The following is a 19566-nucleotide window of genomic DNA, read 5'->3' as shown; positions in this document are numbered from 1 at the left end:
GCGCTCTGAATGAGAAGCTCCCATCTGATAAGCGGCAGCTATCTGTGGCCATTATCCATGCCCACTCGCGCATTTCACGGTCATGTGGCGCACTTCCGGGCATCTCAGAGAAAAATCAACCCACACTCCACGTAAAATCCTCCCGTCTTATAAACGGCAGCTTCCCTCAACACACACACAAAACTCGGCGCCCACCCACGCATTACGCGGCCCCGTGGCACGCGTTACCGAGCATTTCTCAAAAACTCTTCTAAAAATCATAATTTGTATTCTGCAGAAGAAAGAAAGTCATACAGATCTGGGATGGTATGAGTACACGATGAGAGAATATGGTAAAAACTAAAGTTTCTCTGCGCGTCTTTTCTGGCTGTTTTATCTTTTGTTTCTTCCCTCTCCCTCTAACAGTTACATGCACACACACTGTATAACTGAACAGCAGTTCATCTCTGATCTTTATGGATCACAGAATAATTGGACCCAAGAGCGCAGGGCCGGACATGGCAGCGTACATTGTGTGTGTGTGTGTGTGTGTGTGTGTTTGGCTCTTGGGACTCACAACTAGAATTAATTGCACTAGGGCCTAGTTTTCTTCCATTGGTAACGGTAACGCCTATGTTTTGTTACCCAGCATTACGTTTTCATTCAAAGCTGCATGCAGGCAAAGATGATTGAACCAGAATGCATTTGAAGTTAAGAGTAAAATGCCATCTTGGTCGAACATCATGAAATTTTGTACATACATACAGGGTGTCTACAAGAAGATGCATTCCAAATGTTGTGTTGTTTAGCAGAAATATGTGTGAGGTTGCATTTAGAACTGAAAAGGATTTCCGTGTGTGTTAGCATCCAAACAGATGGCATCACTAGTGTAATCTGGGAGTCACCCCCAGATTACACTCAAATATACTATATACTATAAATATACTCCAACACACACTAACACACACTTATAGATCTGTCACCTTCTCTGCCCTCTAAATACTAAAATCACATAAAGGTTGGTCACTCATGTTTTTATGTTTTAAACTTGATGAAGCTCAATATTGGTATGCATCATTTTTAAGACTAAATTTGTTACTTTTGTTACTTGCTGATACAGCAACAGTGTTTTTAGTAACAGCAATTTTTCAGGTATAATACAGTACAGTGACACACATTTTGTTCTCACAAAAATAACCATTCACTCATCATTTACTCACCCTCATGCCGCCCAGATGTATATGACTTTCTTTCTTCTGTAGAACACAAAAGAATATTTTAAAAGAATACCTCAACTCTGTAGGTCCATACAATGCAAGTGAATGGTGACCAAAACTTTGAAGCTCCAAAAAGCACATAAATGCAGCATAAAAGTAATCCACAAGACTCCAGTGGTTCAGTCAAGTCGTCATTTTTATTTGTATAGTGCTTTTCACAACAGACGTCATTTCAAAGCAGCTTTACAGGAAATTATGCTATAACAGAAAATAAAGCTGTAATATCATCATTGTGCAATTTGATAAAATTGTGATTGTTGATTGTGCCTTAATAAGTTAATAATATCTGTATTTAGACCCCCAGTGAGAAAGCTAAATGTGACTGTGGCAAGTAAAAAAATAAATAAATAAATACATTTTCATAAGATGTAAATGGAAAAGAATAACCTTGGGAGAATCAAGGCTCACTTTGGGGCCAGTCTTCAGAGGAGATCCAATCTGTTTTGGGTGAGAACAAACCAAAATATAACTCCTTTTTCACAGTACATCTTTCCATTGCATTCTCTAGGCACGATCATGATTTCAAGCTCGATTATGCTTCCAAGTGCTTGATGCATGTGCAGACTGCTAGATGGCACTAGGAAGTGTAATCAAGCTTGAAATCATGATCACCAAGGAGACTACAGATGTCAAGTTTTATAGTGAAAAAGAAGTTACATTTTGGCCTGTTCTCACCCAAAATAAGTTACATAGCTTCTGAAGACATGGATTTAACCACTGGAGTTGTATGGATTGCTTTTATGCTGCCTTTATGTGCTTTTTGGAGCTTCAAAGTTCTGGTCACCATTCACTTGCATTGTATGGACCTACAGAGCTGAAATATTCTTCTAAAAATCATTTGTGTTCTGCAGAAGAAAGAAAGTCATAAACATCTGGGATGGCATGAGGGTGAGTAAATGATGAGAGAAGTTTTATTTTTGGGTGAACTATTCCTTTAAAAAAAAGATCACCTGAGCATCAGCTAATTGCACTAACTGTAATGATATTTAATGGTCTGAAAATGACATTGTAGAAATGTACGTGTCAAATCTGTCAGTTCCTATAGTGTATGTTATGAACATAATGATGCACCATTAGATAGCAGTATAATAGATAGCAGTGGTCAACCAGCAGATGGTGCCATGATAAAGGATTTATGGTGGAACAGCCATCCGCATTGTGTTGATTTTTGATGGGATATTAAAATGGACAAAACTGTGCACTGCCCTGCCACAGATTATGTCCTTACACAATACACGGTTATCTCAAGGTTGCTTCTAGGTAGTGATGGTAGGGTTTAAGGTCTGTTTCTTATTGGTGGGCTTGTGTTGCATCATAACAATGTAGGCTATTGTAGTTGTGGGCCAAGATTTAGTAAGGACTGATTTACATTGTGTGAATATTATTATATTAAGAATAGCTTGTTTCTGAAAAAAAATAAGCTTTTAGGAACTGGATGTGTTTTTATATCTGTTCGACTGGCTACATGCATGTCATAACAGTTTCAAATGGATATTATCTTCCATATTTCAGTATTTTCTTGTTAGTTTACAGACATTTTCTTTCAGATGATGGTTGGATTTTATCAAAGGTAGCATCATACGCGTGTTCACACTCTCAATCTGTTTATCACAGAGAACTCTATAAGATTGGAGTATAAGGACATTTAATATGAAAAAATGAATGCAATTTTTCTGATCCCTTTTACAGTATTTCTTTAAAAATGACAGGACAAGTTTATGAAACGCACATGTGTGATACCTGTTAAGAAAATGACCTGGTCATGTTTAAGCCCGAATCAATAGAAAAAGATTTTGCATAATGAAAACAAAGCCTACATTTAGGACCATTAGGATTTTTTGCATTGCAACATTATTTTAAGGACACTTAAAAGACTGTTCCGGGGTCAGTACAAGTTAAGCTCAATCAGCAGCATTTGTGGCATAATGTTGATAACCACAAAGTAGTAATATTAGAGATAACTTTACATAGATAAGGTCAGTAAGCAATTCTATCACACCAAAATCATGTTCATTTGTATAATGTTTATGTCTTTTGGTTATAATTATAAAACAATGTGTATTGTAAAATTTATGGACTGGCCCCATTCACTTTCATAGCAAGCAACATACTGTAACAACCCTTGTCTAACCCTTTTTTTTAATAAATGAGGGAAATCAAAATTATTTTTGTGTTAATGAACATTATGACACAGTGCTGTCGATTTGAGCTTAACTTTTATTGAACCTGGAACATTCCTTTAAGCACATTCTCATTACCGCAACTCGTCCAGACGTTTAACTGTTCCCAGTGTTTTCAATGATGATTTTCACTTCTGGAACATGGTCATTTTAAATAAATAAAATCACTGAAAATGAAAGGCAGTTGCATTACTGTACTACTATTATGTATATATACTTTACAATTTAAATAATACATTATTGCATTTGTGGTAATAAGAATTGTGGGTAAAAGGTGCCTAACTGTCATGAAAATAATGTAATGTAATACATTTTAATAGCCCTAAAAATAGGCTTCATTTTATGCATGCAAAATATAATTTTGTATTTATTTTTGATTTTGGAGTACTATAGGACCAGGAGATTATACACTGGCGGCCAAAAGTTTGGAATAATGTACAGATTTTGCTGTTTCGGAAGGAAATTGGTATTTTAATTCACCAAAGTGGCATTCAACTGATCAAAAAGTATAAACATCACCATCACTATTTGAAAAAAGTCATTTTTGATCAAATCTAGACAGGCCCCATTTCCAGCAGCCATCACTCCAACACCTTATCCTTGAGTAATCATGCTAAATTGCTAATTTGGTACTAGAAAATCACTTGCCATTATATGAAACACAGTTGAAAGCTATTTGGTTCGTTAAATGAAGCTTAACATTGTCTTTGTGTTTGTTTTTGAGTTGCCACAGTATGCAATAGACTGGCATGTCTTAAGGTCAATATTAGGTTAAAAATGGTAAAAAAGAAACAGCTTTCTCTAGAAACTCATCAGTCAATCATTGTTTTGAGGAATGAAGGCTATACAATGCTTGAAATTGCCAAAAACTGAAGATTTCATACAAAGGTGTACAGTACAGTCTTCAAAGACAAAGGACAACTGGCTCTAACAAGGACAGAAGAGATGTGGAAGGCCAGATGACAAGCCAGCTTGACCCCTCTGTCAAGCTCCTGAAGTTTGCAGATGACACCACTGTCATCGGCCTCATTCAAGATGACGATGAATCTGTAAACAGAAGGGAGGTTGAACGACTGGCTCACTGCTGTGGTCAAACAACCTGGAGCTGAACACGCTCAAAACAGTGGAGATGATAGTGGACTTTAGGAGAAACACCCCAACACGGACCCCCCTCACCATTCTAAACAGCACTGTGGCAGCAGTGGAGTCATTCAGGTTCCTGGGCACTACCATCTCACAGAACCTGAAGTGGGAGACCCACATTGACTCCATTGTGAAAAAGGCCCAGCAGAGGTTGTACTTCCTTCGCCAGCTGAGGAAGTTCAACCTGCCACAGGCGCTGCTGATACAGTTTTACTCAGCAGTCATTGAGTCTGTCCTCTGCACTTCAATAACTGTCTGGTTTGGTTCAGCTATGAAATCGGATATCAAAAGACTACAAAGGAAAGTTCGGACAGCAGAGAGGATTATTGGTTGCCCCCTGCCCTCCCTTCAAGAACTATACACTTCCAGAGTGAGGAAAAAGGCTAGAAAAATCACTCTGGACCCCACTCACCCTGCCCACTACCTTTTTGAACTGTTGCCTTCTGGCCGACGCTTCAGAGCTCTGAGCACCAGAACCGTCAGGCACAGGAACAGTTTTTTCCCTCAGGCTATCCATCTCATGAACAGTTAAAACTGCCCCATTGAGCAATAATTATGTGCAATACACAGTTTAATCTATTTATATTTATCCAACATACCACACCTCTTCTGCCATTTCAATCACTTGCTTCTGTATATAACAGATTTGTATATATATATAAATATATATATATATATATATTGTCCTATTGTGTATTCTATAAATACTTTATTTTCTATTCACTTTTTATTTTTATTCTATTTTATTTACTTTTTTATTATTACCTCTGTCTTGTTGCTGTATTGTTTGTGCACTGGAAGCTTCTGTCACCAAGACAAATTCCTTGTATGCGTAAGCATTCTTGGCAATAAAGCTCATTCTGATTCAGATGTACAACTGAACAAGAGTCTCTAGTTTGAGAAATAGACACCTCACATGTCCTCAGCTGACAGCTTCATTGAATTCTACCCGCTCAACACCAGTTTCATGTACAACAGTAAAGAGAAGACTCAGGGGTGCAGGCCTTATGGGAAGAATTGCAAAGAAAAAGCCACTTTTGAAACAGAAAAACAAAAAGAAAAGGTTAGAGTGGGCAAAGAAACACAGACATTGGACAACAGATAATTGGAAAAGAGTGTTATGGATCTTAACCCCATTGAGCTTTTGTGGGATCAGCTAGACTGTAAGGTGTGTGAGAAGTGCCCAACAAGACAGCCACATCTATGGCAAGTGCTACAGGAAGTGTGGGGTGAAATGTCACCTGAGTATCTGGATAAACTGACAGCTAGAATGCCAAGGATCTGCAAAGCTGTCATTGCTGCACGTGGAGGATTTTTTGATGAGAACTCTTTGAAGTACAATTTTTTTTTCAAATTGTAATAGTAATTTTTCACGTTATTAATGTCCTGACTGTACATTGTGATCAGTTGAATGCCACTTTGGTGAATAAAAGTACCAATTTCTTTCCATAAGAGCAAAATCTGTACATTATTCCAAACTTTTGGCCACCTGTGTGTGTGTGTGTGTGTGTGTGTGTGTGTGTGTGTGTGTGTGTGTGTATGTATATATATATATATATATATATATATATATATATATACAGTATATACAGTATCTGTATATTCAATGTATCTTCCTTTCAAAATTGGGACAAAGTCACTTGTAAACAATCAAAATTAATTATATTGTGGGACATTCTAGAACATTCTTCCCATTTTGTGTTCTTCATCTGTCTCTGTTTTGTCCATGTATATGGTGAAAAGAAGCACAGTTAACGTGCCAAGCAAAGGAGCATGCCATGTATGCTTGCTTGCGTGAAATGAGATACAGCCAGCATCACACACACGCACGGAGGCAGACTGCACCATGTCCTCCTCTGCAGGTTGGGAGGGGGATGTGGGAATTCCGCGGGATAGGAGAGAGGTGTCTTCAATCTTTCATCTCCCCCCTCTTGGTTTTCCTCGCATGGCTGCACCCATTTTCTCCTCTTAAGCAACAGTGAGCGGTACGGTATGCAAACCACACCCTTCAGTCCCCCTCCAACCTGCCTAGAGACCATGGAAATAACAGGACTGGTCGGGGAAGCCGTGTTTTCTAATGACTGATTGTGACTAGCTAAGCGGCTAACGCTGGATTGTCAACAAATGGGGGGGATGGGTCTGTCCCACTTGCTGCATTCTGTTCATATTATTTACGCTTATACACCCCCCAACTCCCCACCCCTTTTCTAGCTCTCTCGCTCGCACACCCGTACCTTAAATGCTGTTTTCCAGAGAACAGAGAGGACAAGGATGCGGCTGTGCTGCAGCGAGTCTAATTAGACCTGTCGTGGGAGGAGTTGAGCATCACTGCTTGTCTCTCGCCTCCTGTTTTCTCTCTCTTTATCTCCCTGCGTTGTTTCAGAGCTGTGACAGCGGGCGTCGCTTGTCCAGCCTTGGGCTTGAAAGTCACCTTAGACTTGTTCCTTCATTGCCAGCATCATTCCATCCTCAATTCCTGCTTGTTTGCTACTATTGAGGGAATATGGCGCACGCTGCAGCGAGCATCAAAAAAGCCCGGGTGGAGATGGAGCAAGCTCCCGACCTGAAGATGTTGGAGAAAGCCCGCGAGAAAAGGAGGCGCTCGCGAGAAAGAGCTGAGCGCAGGCGTAAGGTAATAAAGGAGCTGGATTTCTCCATCTCACCTTGCTTCCACTGGAGCTCCAGGGACACCGGTACCCCTAAAAACTCCTCCACCCTCGTCTCCACTTATCCATCATCCATCCATCAACATTCACGTCTGGCTCAAGAAGCACCTGCCTGATAAAGGAGGACACTTCATTAGCTTCATCATTGTGTTTTTGTTGCACCTGTCTACATTGATGCTCTCAGATATTTCAGTGTTGTGATGTGTATCATTTTTAATAAATTGAATACGATGCAGGCAGACATAAAGCTATCCCACATCTGTGCATATAGTAGTCAAAGCCTGTAGTTTGTATTCACTTTAACCCTCTGGTGCATGGTGTTTAAAAGCCATTTTTAACCATTTAGGGTGTGTTATTGCATCCAAACTACCATGAGTGATTACCTTTGACCCTTGCACATAATTCTATATAACTGATCAGTTTATATGTCATTCTGTTTTTTATTTATGACAACATGAAGTCAACATGGCTGACAAAATTGGTGATGTACCAAGTACCTTGGGAATATTTACCATTATCTATTTCAATGGACTGTTAAGTCTTTAAAATATTACATTTTGAAAAAGGAAAAATAAAGATTAGAAATGTGTGTGTATATATATATATATATATATATATATATATATATATATATATATATATATATATATATATATATATATACATATATAAATGCATTGATGTTTTTGTGATTGAAAGGTTCATGCATCAAAGGGTTAATCTCATATCCTAATATTTCATTTATTTTCTCTTTCTGTATTTCTGTTGTTTTGCACCACCTTTCTGAATCAGCACTTATATTTATTTCCAGTATTCTCACACACAGTATATGGTAATGATTGTTCTCCACGTATTAATGCTGCACAGGTCCATATATTTTTGGACATTTACATCTGCATACATCGTTCTTGTCATTCAACCAGTGCTGCATTGTTCTGTGATGGACATATATGGATTTTGGCTATTGCAAAGAGAAAGGACATGTCATAGTCGCTTAGTCAGAGTTGCAGGGTAATAGACTTGAAACTCAGAAGCAAGCTGTGTGTCTAATTTAAATTTTTCATGCATTCTGAAAATGGTCAATCTTTGCCATTTGCCAAATTTGTGTATCAGAGTGGAGGGCGGAGTACAATGACTAATTGAGGTTTTAATTTAGAAGAGAGAGATTGACTACGCCACCTTGGGACTTTCACCCAGGGAATTAAACCTTACTTGAAACCAGACCCTTAGTAGGGACACTGGCTCTTTATACCCAGGAAGAAGGAGAATGTGCTGTGCCCAGAAACACAAACCTTCGTCAAGGTAAAAGAAACCTAAACTGGGGACACGTCGCATACAAACTGTAACGGTTAGAATGGGAAAGGAGGAGGTGGGAACCAGCTGAACAGTCAAAGTAATATTTAATGTAAACTTAAACAAAAAGACACAAACGCACACACAGCAGCTGCATGTGGCTGTCTCTCTCGAACTGCCACAACCAGCTGGCTTTATCCCTCTCCTTGGCTGATTAGCCCGATTGGGGGCCGGGCATGCATACTCACGGCCCGGCCCCACCCTCCACCTTGTCACACAAACATTTAGCTTTTACATACTACAAAACCGACTCAATACTTTATTAGTTTATAAACAGCTAAAAGAGGGCTTGGGCCGACCTTCAGGGAAGCAAACCGCACCCAGATAGGCCCAACACACCAGTTACCACACACTCTCGTGCGCACACTACACAAGTCAGCAAACCAGTATAACAGTGATAAACTATCACCTCAAACAGTGAAACAAAGGTCCTTCCTAAACACAATAAATATTACAGTTTGACATGAAAAAGCAATAATTAAAATATGACACTAAAGTGACTCCAGAAAAAGAAACTCACTGGGACCAGCAGAGGATAACAAAAATACAAAGAAACAAATCGACAAGGGCAAGAAAGAAACTCAACCAAAAAAATTAAATAAAACCCAACACACAAAACAACAGCGCAGCCCAAGTCCACGTCCATCTGCTTGCAACACACACACCATTCTGTACTGGACAGGCAGGCAGACACGCCTTCAAGTTACGCCTGCAGCGAAGGACATACAATCATTTACACACACACACTATAATCCCATCACCCCGTATTAACTCCATACTTACAGTGCCAGAACCACACAAGCAAATAAACTAGACACTGTCGAACAGACACGCAGCTCCAGCTGCAAAAGTGTTACAAACACAAGTTGGACTAATAGAAAGCACCTTCACAGATATACACCCACATACCACTGTTCACTGCAAAGTATGAGACAAGACTCAGACTGCATGACTTCAAAAAGGGAAAATGTAAAAGGAGCACACAACTGTGAGCACCACTAACACTGGCAAGCTTGAACAGTCTGAGTTTTATTACCTATTAATTCAGACTAATTATACGGTGTAACAGTTTTTTATTTTTTATTTTTTTCCTGGGTAGTAAGGGTTATTTCCTAATTGCTTATGCCTCAAAAGTATAAAAAATGGCCATTATTCCCCACAAACTTTGCTTTTGTGACCAGGACAGTGATATTTGGAAATGTACCTATTTCCAATGAGAAAACGGGCGAATTTGTGTCTTTCTGTTCTCATGAAGTCAGAAAAACCAACACAAATTAACATGGATAATCCATATTTATACTAAGGTAATATTCAAAGCCGTACCAGTCCATAATGGTAACAAGTACCCATCTCTTCCCCTGGCTCACTCGGTGCACCTCAAAGAGGATCACAACAGCATCAAGACCTTGCTTGGACACCTTGAAGTATGATGAGTACAGCTGGGAGGTCATAGGAGACTTCAAAATGGTGGCATTCCTGATGGGTCTCCAAGGCGGTTTTACCAAGTTTCCCTGCTATCTTTGCCTTTGGGACAGCAGGGACACCAAGGTGCACTACCACAGGTGGGACTGGCCACAGCGGACCAAGTTCTCTGTGGGGAGGAACAACGTCAAGTGGGAGCCACTGGTGGACCCCCGGAAGGTGCTGATGCCACCACTGCACATCAAATTGGGCCTTATGAAACAATTTGTCAGAGCTCTAGATAAGGAGTCGGCAGCCTTCAAGTACCTTCAAGACTTCTTCCCTAAGCTGTCTGAGCCAAAGGTCAAAGCCGGTGTCTTCGTCGGACCACAGATAAAGAAGGATTTTGGATTCATATGTTGTTTTTTTCTGACTTTATGTGAACGAAAAGACACAAATTCGCCCGTTTTCTCACTGGAAATAGGTACATTTCAAAATATCACTGTCCTGGTCACAAATGCAAAGTTTGTGGGGAATAATAGCCATTTTCTGTACTTTTGAGGCATAAGCAATTAGGAAATAACACTTACTACCCACGAACAAAAATTGTGTTACATAGTGTTATTAGTGGGCCATTGTTGTAAGATTTTATTCCTGATTTGAAATATGTTATTTGATCGTAACCTTGACTGACGGTTTTGGAGATTTTAGTCTTTTTCCATTTAGGTAGATGTATTTGTAAGACTGGTAATAGCTAGCAGTTGGCGTAATTACTGGCCTGTATTTCTTCTCTGTTTCCAAGGAGGTTTTAATGCTTAAAAACATGCCAGTTTTAACAGTAAAACCTTTATGGTTACTAGCAGAACGTCAAGTTGGCAACATGAATTTTATATGTGATGAGAGAAAGCTTTATGTCCAAAGATCCTGTTTGTGTTCGGGTCAGCAGTAGTCCATGAAATGTTTCGCCAGCAATGGTCTACTGAGGTCATCTGTCTTATTGAAATGCTTATGGGATTAGTAATCAGTCCTGAACAAACTGCATAATGAACATGTCACAAAGGCAAGTCGTAAAAATAATTGAATGGTGTTTCTTTTATGCATAATTGTACTTTGCGTAATCACTTATGCAATATTGCTTAACTTCAGGTGCATAGGAAATCGGAATAGTTTAAAGAGTTATTCTATTTATGAAAAGTGTATACATTTAAATAAGAATCTAAGACTGAATAGTGGTAAACCTGGTCATTACAGAATATTTGTCATACACAAATTCAACTGCCAGCATTCTGATGACGTCATGCAACAGTGCCTGCGCATTTCGGTTGGCAAAATTACGTTTAAGTGATGCAATGGCAGGAGGAGTATAAACTATTAACTGTAACTTGAGTTGAAAGAGATGTTTCAAGAACATGGAAATGGTTCATAGTGATTTTATAATATCATAAGTGATGTGCATATTAGGACTGGGTCATATGCAAGAAATATGTTCATGATATTTTTATTTAAAAAATATTGCGATATCTGATTACATCATCCTATCGCCCAGCCCTGTATATATGAATTCAGATATTTACAGTATATGATTTCTTTTGGCAACATTTTAAAATAAGGTTCTACTTGATAACTTTAGTAAATGCATTAGGTATCATGAACTTAAAATGAAAAATATATATTAATAAATAATATTTATTAATCTTTGTCAATGTGAGTTTATACAAATTGGCTCATAATGCATGTTAACATATGAAAGATTTTAGTTTTGAAAATGTAATAGTATGTTAAAATTAGATGAATAAATGCAGTAAAAGTATTTTTTATTGTTGGTTCATGTTAACTAATTTAATTAATTTTGTTTACCAATGTGGTTACACTATTTTATTTTGTTTTATTTTTGGATTTTTCCCCTTTTTCTGCCAATTTCCAATGTGCTTTTTAAGTCCTTGTGGTCGCGTAATGATTCGCCTCAGTCCGGGTGGCGGAGGATGAATCCCAGCTGCCTCTGTGTCTGAAACCATCAATCTGCGCTTCTTATCACGTGGCTTGTTGAGCGCGTTGCCACGGAGACATAGCGCGTGTGGAGGCTTCACTCCATCACCGCGGCATCCACGCTCAACTCACCACGCACCCCACCGAGAACGAACCACATTATAGTGACCAAGATGAGGTTACCCCATGTGACTCTACCCTCCCTAGCAACCGGGCCAATTTGGTTGCTTAGGAGACCTGGCTGGAGTCACTCAGCACACCCTGGATTTGATTTTTAACAGCAATCTTGGTTAATGTTAATTTATGAAAATACAATTGTTTATTTTTAGTTCATGTTAGCTCATAATAGATGTTAACATGTACAACGTTTTATAAAAAAAAGTATTCATATTAGCTTAAATTAACGTTAAACCAGATTACTACGTGGTGTTGTTCATAGTTAATGTTTACTAATTGTGTTTGCCAACGCTAAAGAATACAACCTTTTTGTAAATTGTAACATAATTTTTCAAAACCCTTTTCATCATTTGTCCATGCTAAAAAAAATTGGCCATTCACACTAATCCATTATCGTTTGAAAACTGCAATTTCAGTTTTCTAACATAATCGTTTTTTCAAAGTATACGATAATGGAGCTGCACTTTTCTTGGAGGAAAATGCCATTCTAGTGTGGATTGGAGGTGTAGACAAGCAAAATGAATGCATTTTCAAGCAAAAACGGATTATAGTGTCGATGTGACTTACAGTATATATCAAACGCCTTCTCTTACAACCATTACGATTCTGTTTGATACTCAGGCATGGTGTGAGCTTTGTAGGGGTTTTAAAGAATAGAGTAACCCAGGTTTGTTAAGTCGCTAAACTAGAATCAACCTCAAATCCTCCACATCTAGAGACATAGGCTGGACATGACACCTTGAATCCTGGTTTTTGTCTTTATTGCACAAGTATTCAATAAATGACACCAGCCATTCATATTCGAATAGCTTAAATAACACTGAGCAAATTGTGATTGACCTACATTACATTTAAATAATGTTTGGTTGTTTTAATATGAGTTGTAGTGAGTCTATAATCTCTTTCCAGACTTCAGAAATAATAATGTGCATCAGAGTAGAGCTTTCTACTTTGAATGTCAGGTAGAGCTTTCTACTTTGAAGACAACATCAAGGGTAATGGGTTTGGAAATGTGTTTTAAAATGTGTTGTAGTGCAGATGTCTGAGTTGCTATGGCAACATAACCCCAGACACTTTATTTGTTTAATTTTCTTTTTTCGTTTTTATTTTTGCCCTCAATGCACTTTTGTACCGTAGATGAAATGACTTTGAAGAATCAAGGCCATGAATGTAAGGTTTAAGGGAGATTCATTTGTATCAGTGATGTGGACGTGATGACATTTTAGAAAACCATTACGTCTCTTATTATACAATTATACTGTTAGTTTCTGTCCTCTAATCTGACTGGACAAGCGATGTTCCAAGAGTGCTGATAATTATAGTGTGTTTATGCCATGTCAGAATTACCATGATTACTGGTTTCCTATTTGTACAAAACGTTGACACAGTGCCGGCTCTACCCTATTTGGCACCCTAGGCGAGTCCCTTAAGGCATTTTGTGCACGGTCTGTTTGTTCCGTGGGGGACGCCACAACACGTCATCTGAACACACAGGGTGCATTTTGTTCGACACAGATTGAACATATTGCAATTGGCTCGGTAGATCGGCGCCCCCGAAGCGATGCCGCCCTAGGCGCTTGCCTATGTCGCCTAATGGGTTGACCAGCCCTGCGTTGACATCTTCACCAAACATATAATTACGAACTCTGAATTTTATGCAACTTTTAGGTTATATGTACTGTAATAACCATACAAGTAGTTTACTTTTATGCTATGAAGTGGCGATGAGTAGCTGTAGCTATTTTTCTAGCACCCTTCGCCCACTCCCCCCGGCCATATGGTTTACAACAGATTATAGTGGTTAGCTGTCTGTCCAGACTGAAAGATCTTCAGTTTGGCCGAAGCAAACACAAAATTACAGTACAATCCTCTCGCAGGAAAAGAGCATGATGTTCGGTCAGTGGACGGTTATTGTCAGTAATAAGGGGAAAAGCTGTACGTTTGCTGTTTGAATGGGCCGTTTTAAGACATTTCATCTATATTTCATGATGCTTAGAGCGAATATGTCACCTCTCCCCACAAGCCAAGATGTAGGTCTGTTTAATTTTTTATTATTCAATTTAGTGCAACAATTTATATAAGAACAGTTTTATGAAGGATTTGCACAAAAATGTGTTCTGCTCATGTTTTACGCATGTGGCCAAATGAACATACACTTAATGTGATGGTAAATTAAGAAGGAAAGGATTAAATCTGCGAGATGTTGATACCTAGTATGTCTTTTTTATTATAGCAATTCTCTTAGTGTTATAATTTGGTAGGCAACACCTGCAGTGTGATTTTGGAAAGCTCAGACTGAAGCAAGCTAAATAAAATAGCTAATGTATATACTATATACAGTGTGTGTATATATAATCTATTTCTCTCTCTCTCTCTCTCTCTCTCTCTCTCTCTATATATATATATATATACATACTTTGGCAGATTGATCTACCCTATTGAGTCAACTTTAATCAGGGTAAAAGACATTTAATTTGACCTAAATGAAAATAAGGCAATGTGGGATAGTTGTACAGTCTGTTTAATAGGTTGTGCTGTCTTAATGTCATCTAATATTCACAAACATAGATTTTCAGAGTCATTTGTCCCATGGAAATTTTAGAAAAAAAATATTTTCAGTATTTTGTTGGCTGAACAATCAAGAGCGAGGTATACAACAGTGTAGGCGGCGCTAGGGCAGGGCTACCGGGTCTGGTTACTGTTGTAACATCTGCTTTTATTGTCATTTATAATCATTTTAGTGTATGAATATCACAGTATAGCATCGTGTCGCTTCTTGTTTGGAACCCCACCCCCGTGCGATCAACTCAGGTGCTGGTGTGACCATCTGTAGAACTTTGTGGCACCGGTGCTACCGCTCTCAAATGTTAGTCTGGAGCCCTGTGATACCTCCCTTTCCACAGTGTCGAAAACACCAAGTACAGACTCAGTTCAGTACAATGTATTTTGATTATGCTAGCAGTCTGGGTCGCTCTTTAACACTAAAATTGTAACATTACATTTTTTTGATTTGTGGTTGGCTGCAGTGAAGGAGTCTTTTGAATGGGCTTTGTGTTATTCCAGTGCTGAAATATTTAACTGAATGAGAAATATTTTGTGCAAAACAGTCTGTGTATTGTTTAAGGAATGTTAGGTTCTGTGTTGAGCTCACAATAGGCCAGCTGAAAGGAGAACTTGGTAAACATGTCACAAACACACACACACACACACACACACACACACACACACGGAATGAGAACTCAAAGGACAAGGAGAGGAGTGGCAACTGAACTGTATCATTGATCATGTAGATTAAATCAATACATTCATCAATACAATCAATGAACACTTTTGTCAGCATTTTGCATTCATGTTTAGAATTCCAAACTGAAGCTCTTGTTAAAGCCCACACAAATTCAGAATGGACCCTATTTACTTTCTTAACAAATATTCAAGGTTAAAATGTGAACATTTAATCTGTGCACATTTTTCCTAATAAAAACAATTGTTTGTCTTTGTAATTTTTCATCACCTATTCCTCATGTTTTTAAAGGGATAGTTCACCCCAAAATGAAAATTCTCTCATCATTTACTCACCTTCATGCCATCCCAGATGTGTATGACTTTCTTTCTTCAGCAGAACACAAACAAAGATTTTTAGAAGAATATTTAAGGTCTGTAGGTTCATACAATGCAAGTGAATGGTGATCAGACCTTTGTAGCTCCAAAAATCACATAAAGGAAATATAGAAGTAATCCATAAGACTCCAGTGTTTAAATCCATGTCTTCAGAAGCGATATGATAGGTGTGAGTGAGAAACAGATCAATATTTAAGTTCTTTGTTTACTCTAAATCTCCACTTTTACTTTCACTTTTGCATCTGAAAGACACATGTGGTGCCTGTTTAGTTTCACTTTCATATCTGAAAGTGAAAGTTAAAGTGGAGATTTACAGTAAAAAAATGATTGAAATATTGATCTGTTTCTCACCCACACCTATTATATCTCTTCTACCCCTTCCTTTCAACAACCTATCTCCATTTTGTTTTGTAACACCCACTTTTCACGATCCAATCAATTCCTCATTTAGAAAAACAAGTTCCACCTTACTTTTTTTTTCTCATTGAATATCCTGGTTCACTCCGAAATAAGCCAGGAAGTTAAATGAGCTGTGAACGCTGTTTCGCATTGACTTAATTAACACAATTGATACACAGTGCTATTTCATAGCACTGAGCACTCCGAAGAGGCCTCTTTAAACTCCCATCTTGCCCCCTGTTTTGGCCATGCCACCCTCCCCATCCCAAACATACCATCATTGACATGCATAATGCTTGTGGGCGTAAAAAAAGCCTGTGCTCAACCAGTGGTTGTGGAAGGGACTGGTTTGTGTGTAAACAGTAAACTGATAGGACACTATTGTGGTACTCTGTTGGGCCCAGGAATGGAGGCCCAAAGGAATGGACTAATTTGAGCATTTCAGGATGCTAATATCTTCGTATACCTTTGTACATACATCATGGGCAATGCAGCTATGCATACATCACATAGAGTGGACAATCCTGCACAAGATGATGCCCTTCCAGCTGTTGATTCAGGCCAAAGTGAAAGCATGGAACCCCTGGTAAGATATTTTAGGAGACCGCCATGTCTTTGCATAGGTACCTGCCTCTTACCATAGTTTGAGTGTTGGAACTTTACGTCTTGCAATTTCTGGATTAAGGTGTTTCAGCGTTATTTTGAGCAAACCAGAAGCTTGTTGGTTAGTCTGGATTTTTAGCTTCCTGTTTCTTCATGTTTCTTATGCGTTTTGCTACAAGGCTATTCTTTAAACCCATCTGTTGGTTGTCTTATTGTTTATCGCTCTGCTCTTAAGATGCACTTTTTTGGTAATGTTGATGGATGTTTATTTGAGTGCCACACCCACAATCTTATTACAAAAAATGCAGTTGAAGATCTTCATCCAGACTCATCTGTAAATTCTTACTGGTTTCAATGCGGAATTAGATCTGGAAATTGACTCGATCTAGGGCAGTGGTTCTCAACCAGGGGGTCGGGACCCACTAGGGGGCCTAAGCACACTTCCAGGGGGGTCTCAAGATCTCTTAAAATGATTTAAAATAAGGTAGATTATTATAATTTTTATATTATTATTATAATTCAACTTACTGAAAATGAAAAAAAAAAAAAAATGAAGTAATAACTCCCTTTAACAGCTTGATTTTTATGAAGAACACAGTTCTAGACATTTCTGGAATCACAAAATGTATCATGATTAATTGATTTAATCTATTTACGCTAGTAGTTTCTTACATTAAAAAACTTTGAAAAACAAGCTTTGTCATCTGTAGGCATTGCTAGACCCTGTTTAGGAGGGCTTTAGTCCCCTAAAATTAACCTCAGCCCCCCTAAAAATATCTGTTACTCAGCAATCAGCATGCAAATCTTTTAAACAGCGGCAGCATGTGACTGCTTTGGTGGCTTTTTCCACTAAAGGCTGACTATAGCATGAGCCAATAGCATTGGAGTGTGGGCTGTGAAGGAGCGTATCATTGGCTTGACCCACTGAAGGAATACGTCCCATTCCCCCATTCAATTCATGAACATGTGAGGATCAGCATCTGTTGACCTACTGAATGATACGTCGTTTTTTTTTTTTTTTAGTTTGTAATCTCGTTTAACAAGGAGAGAAAAGGCCTGGATGAATTAAGAATAAAAGTGACTAATGACATTACAGTGACATCAGGACGTAATTAAAACTTGTAATTATTTTCATGTTTTTTAAGTTGCGAAATTATTGATTCATGTTTTACAATTTTGAATGAATTTTAGCTTGCTTACTTGAATTCTGTAAACACAGTTTTTTTTTTTTTACTATCTATGCAACAGAGTGTATTACATTAAATGTGCACATCTTATGGTTTTATTGGGGTCTGAGCCCCCCCTACTCTTGAAATCCTAGACTCGCCCCTGTTGTCATCATTACAGTAGAAGTATTTGAGGAAATATCTTATAATAGATATATCTTATAATATGAATATCTAATAGCCTACATTGGGGGCCATAGAATATTTTCTCCGACAAGGTGGGCCTTGGAGTCAAAAAGGTTGAGAACTACTGATCTATGGAACAGGTCAAGTTTGGCGGGTATGTTGATTACCACAAAAGTGAATTTTGACTTGTCCCTCATTTTCTTAAAAAAAATCTGGGTTACACTGAGGCACTTAGAATGGAAGTGAATGGGACCAATCCATAAATGTTAAACTACTCGGTGTTTCAAAAGCATAGCCACAGGAGCATGTAGACATGATTTTAGTGGGATAAAATCCAACCTGGTCTCATAGAATGAACGTTACTCTATATAATTTTTGCAAGCTGACTTTTACGTGCCGTTTTTTACATTTTGCTGCAATTTCCTAGTGAAATGAACACTAAAGGCGCTGCAACAACTGTGCGTTTTACTCATTGTCAGACAAATCACGAGTACAATTGCTGATTATGATTTATAAAATGTATTTTTCACTCTATGACTCACCCCACGCTATATTATGATACGAAATACTTTTACTATAACACATCATTTGAAAAACTATACATTTGACCACTTGTATTACAGACTCATTAAAATGAATGGGAATGCTAGCAGATAGCTCTCTCAAAGTATAATAGATCTCCTTGGTTTTGATTCTGGCTCCATTAAAAGCAGTTTTCTGAAACCTCCGACAAATTTATATAAATGAATTTGCATGATGACTGCTACAGTATTGTATCTTCAGTGTGCCTTTCCCCAAGCTAGGCCATCAGACATACATACATACAAATGTGCTTTTCATTTCTCATTATGTTTTTGTACACTATCGGTTAGGTTTAGCCGTTAGTTTAAGGTAAGGATGTCTGTTGTCTGTTGATTAGGTTTGGGTTAAAGTTTTAGGTCAAGGATGTACTTTGTACTCATTAAAACCTCCATCTAATATTCACCTTAAAATCCTTGTCTGATTACAACACCATTTCACTCACTTTTGGTGCCCCCTGCTGGACATTTAACTGGAAACTAGAGCCAAGCGTGTTAAAAGGCACGTCATTTTATTATGCAAAAATGCTGCCACTGTCACAAAATGTTCATGAGACTAGGCTGAAAAATACCCTTTTAAATGTTCTTGACTTTGCAAAAGAGGACATAAATAGAGAGAGACGTTGATTACAACAGTCACAAGAGAGAAAGATTGCAAATGTATTGTCACTCCCTCAGAGCTGTATTAGAAACACCGTTGCGTCTGTGGTAACGAATTTTTTTTAAAACTTATTCCAGGATAATATAATACAGAGTATAATGTTATAAATTTACACTAAATAATTAAAAACATGCTTTTATGCGAGATTTACGCTGCTAAATAAGGTGAAAAACGAGTCATCACAGTCTGTATA

The 19566-nt window shown here is 38.2% G+C and overlaps 1 protein-coding gene across 1 annotated transcript in view; it reads left to right on the top strand.

Moving 5' to 3' along the window:
- The first annotated feature begins 6496 nt into the window (after positions 1-6496).
- The window catches only part of LOC127423106 (ankyrin-2-like), a 101739-nt gene continuing 88669 nt past the window's right edge, over positions 6497-19566 (top strand). The window contains exon 1 of the mRNA XM_051667201.1: positions 6497-7211. Within this exon, the coding sequence (XP_051523161.1) occupies positions 7083-7211 (129 nt within the window). The 5' untranslated portion in view covers positions 6497-7082. The remainder of the gene's footprint in view (positions 7212-19566) is intronic.

The sequence above is a fragment of the Myxocyprinus asiaticus genome, chromosome 1 (assembly GCF_019703515.2).
Source record: "Myxocyprinus asiaticus isolate MX2 ecotype Aquarium Trade chromosome 1, UBuf_Myxa_2, whole genome shotgun sequence".
Classification (NCBI taxonomy): domain Eukaryota; kingdom Metazoa; phylum Chordata; class Actinopteri; order Cypriniformes; family Catostomidae; genus Myxocyprinus; species Myxocyprinus asiaticus.
This window is presented reverse-complemented; position numbering and strand designations above follow the sequence as displayed.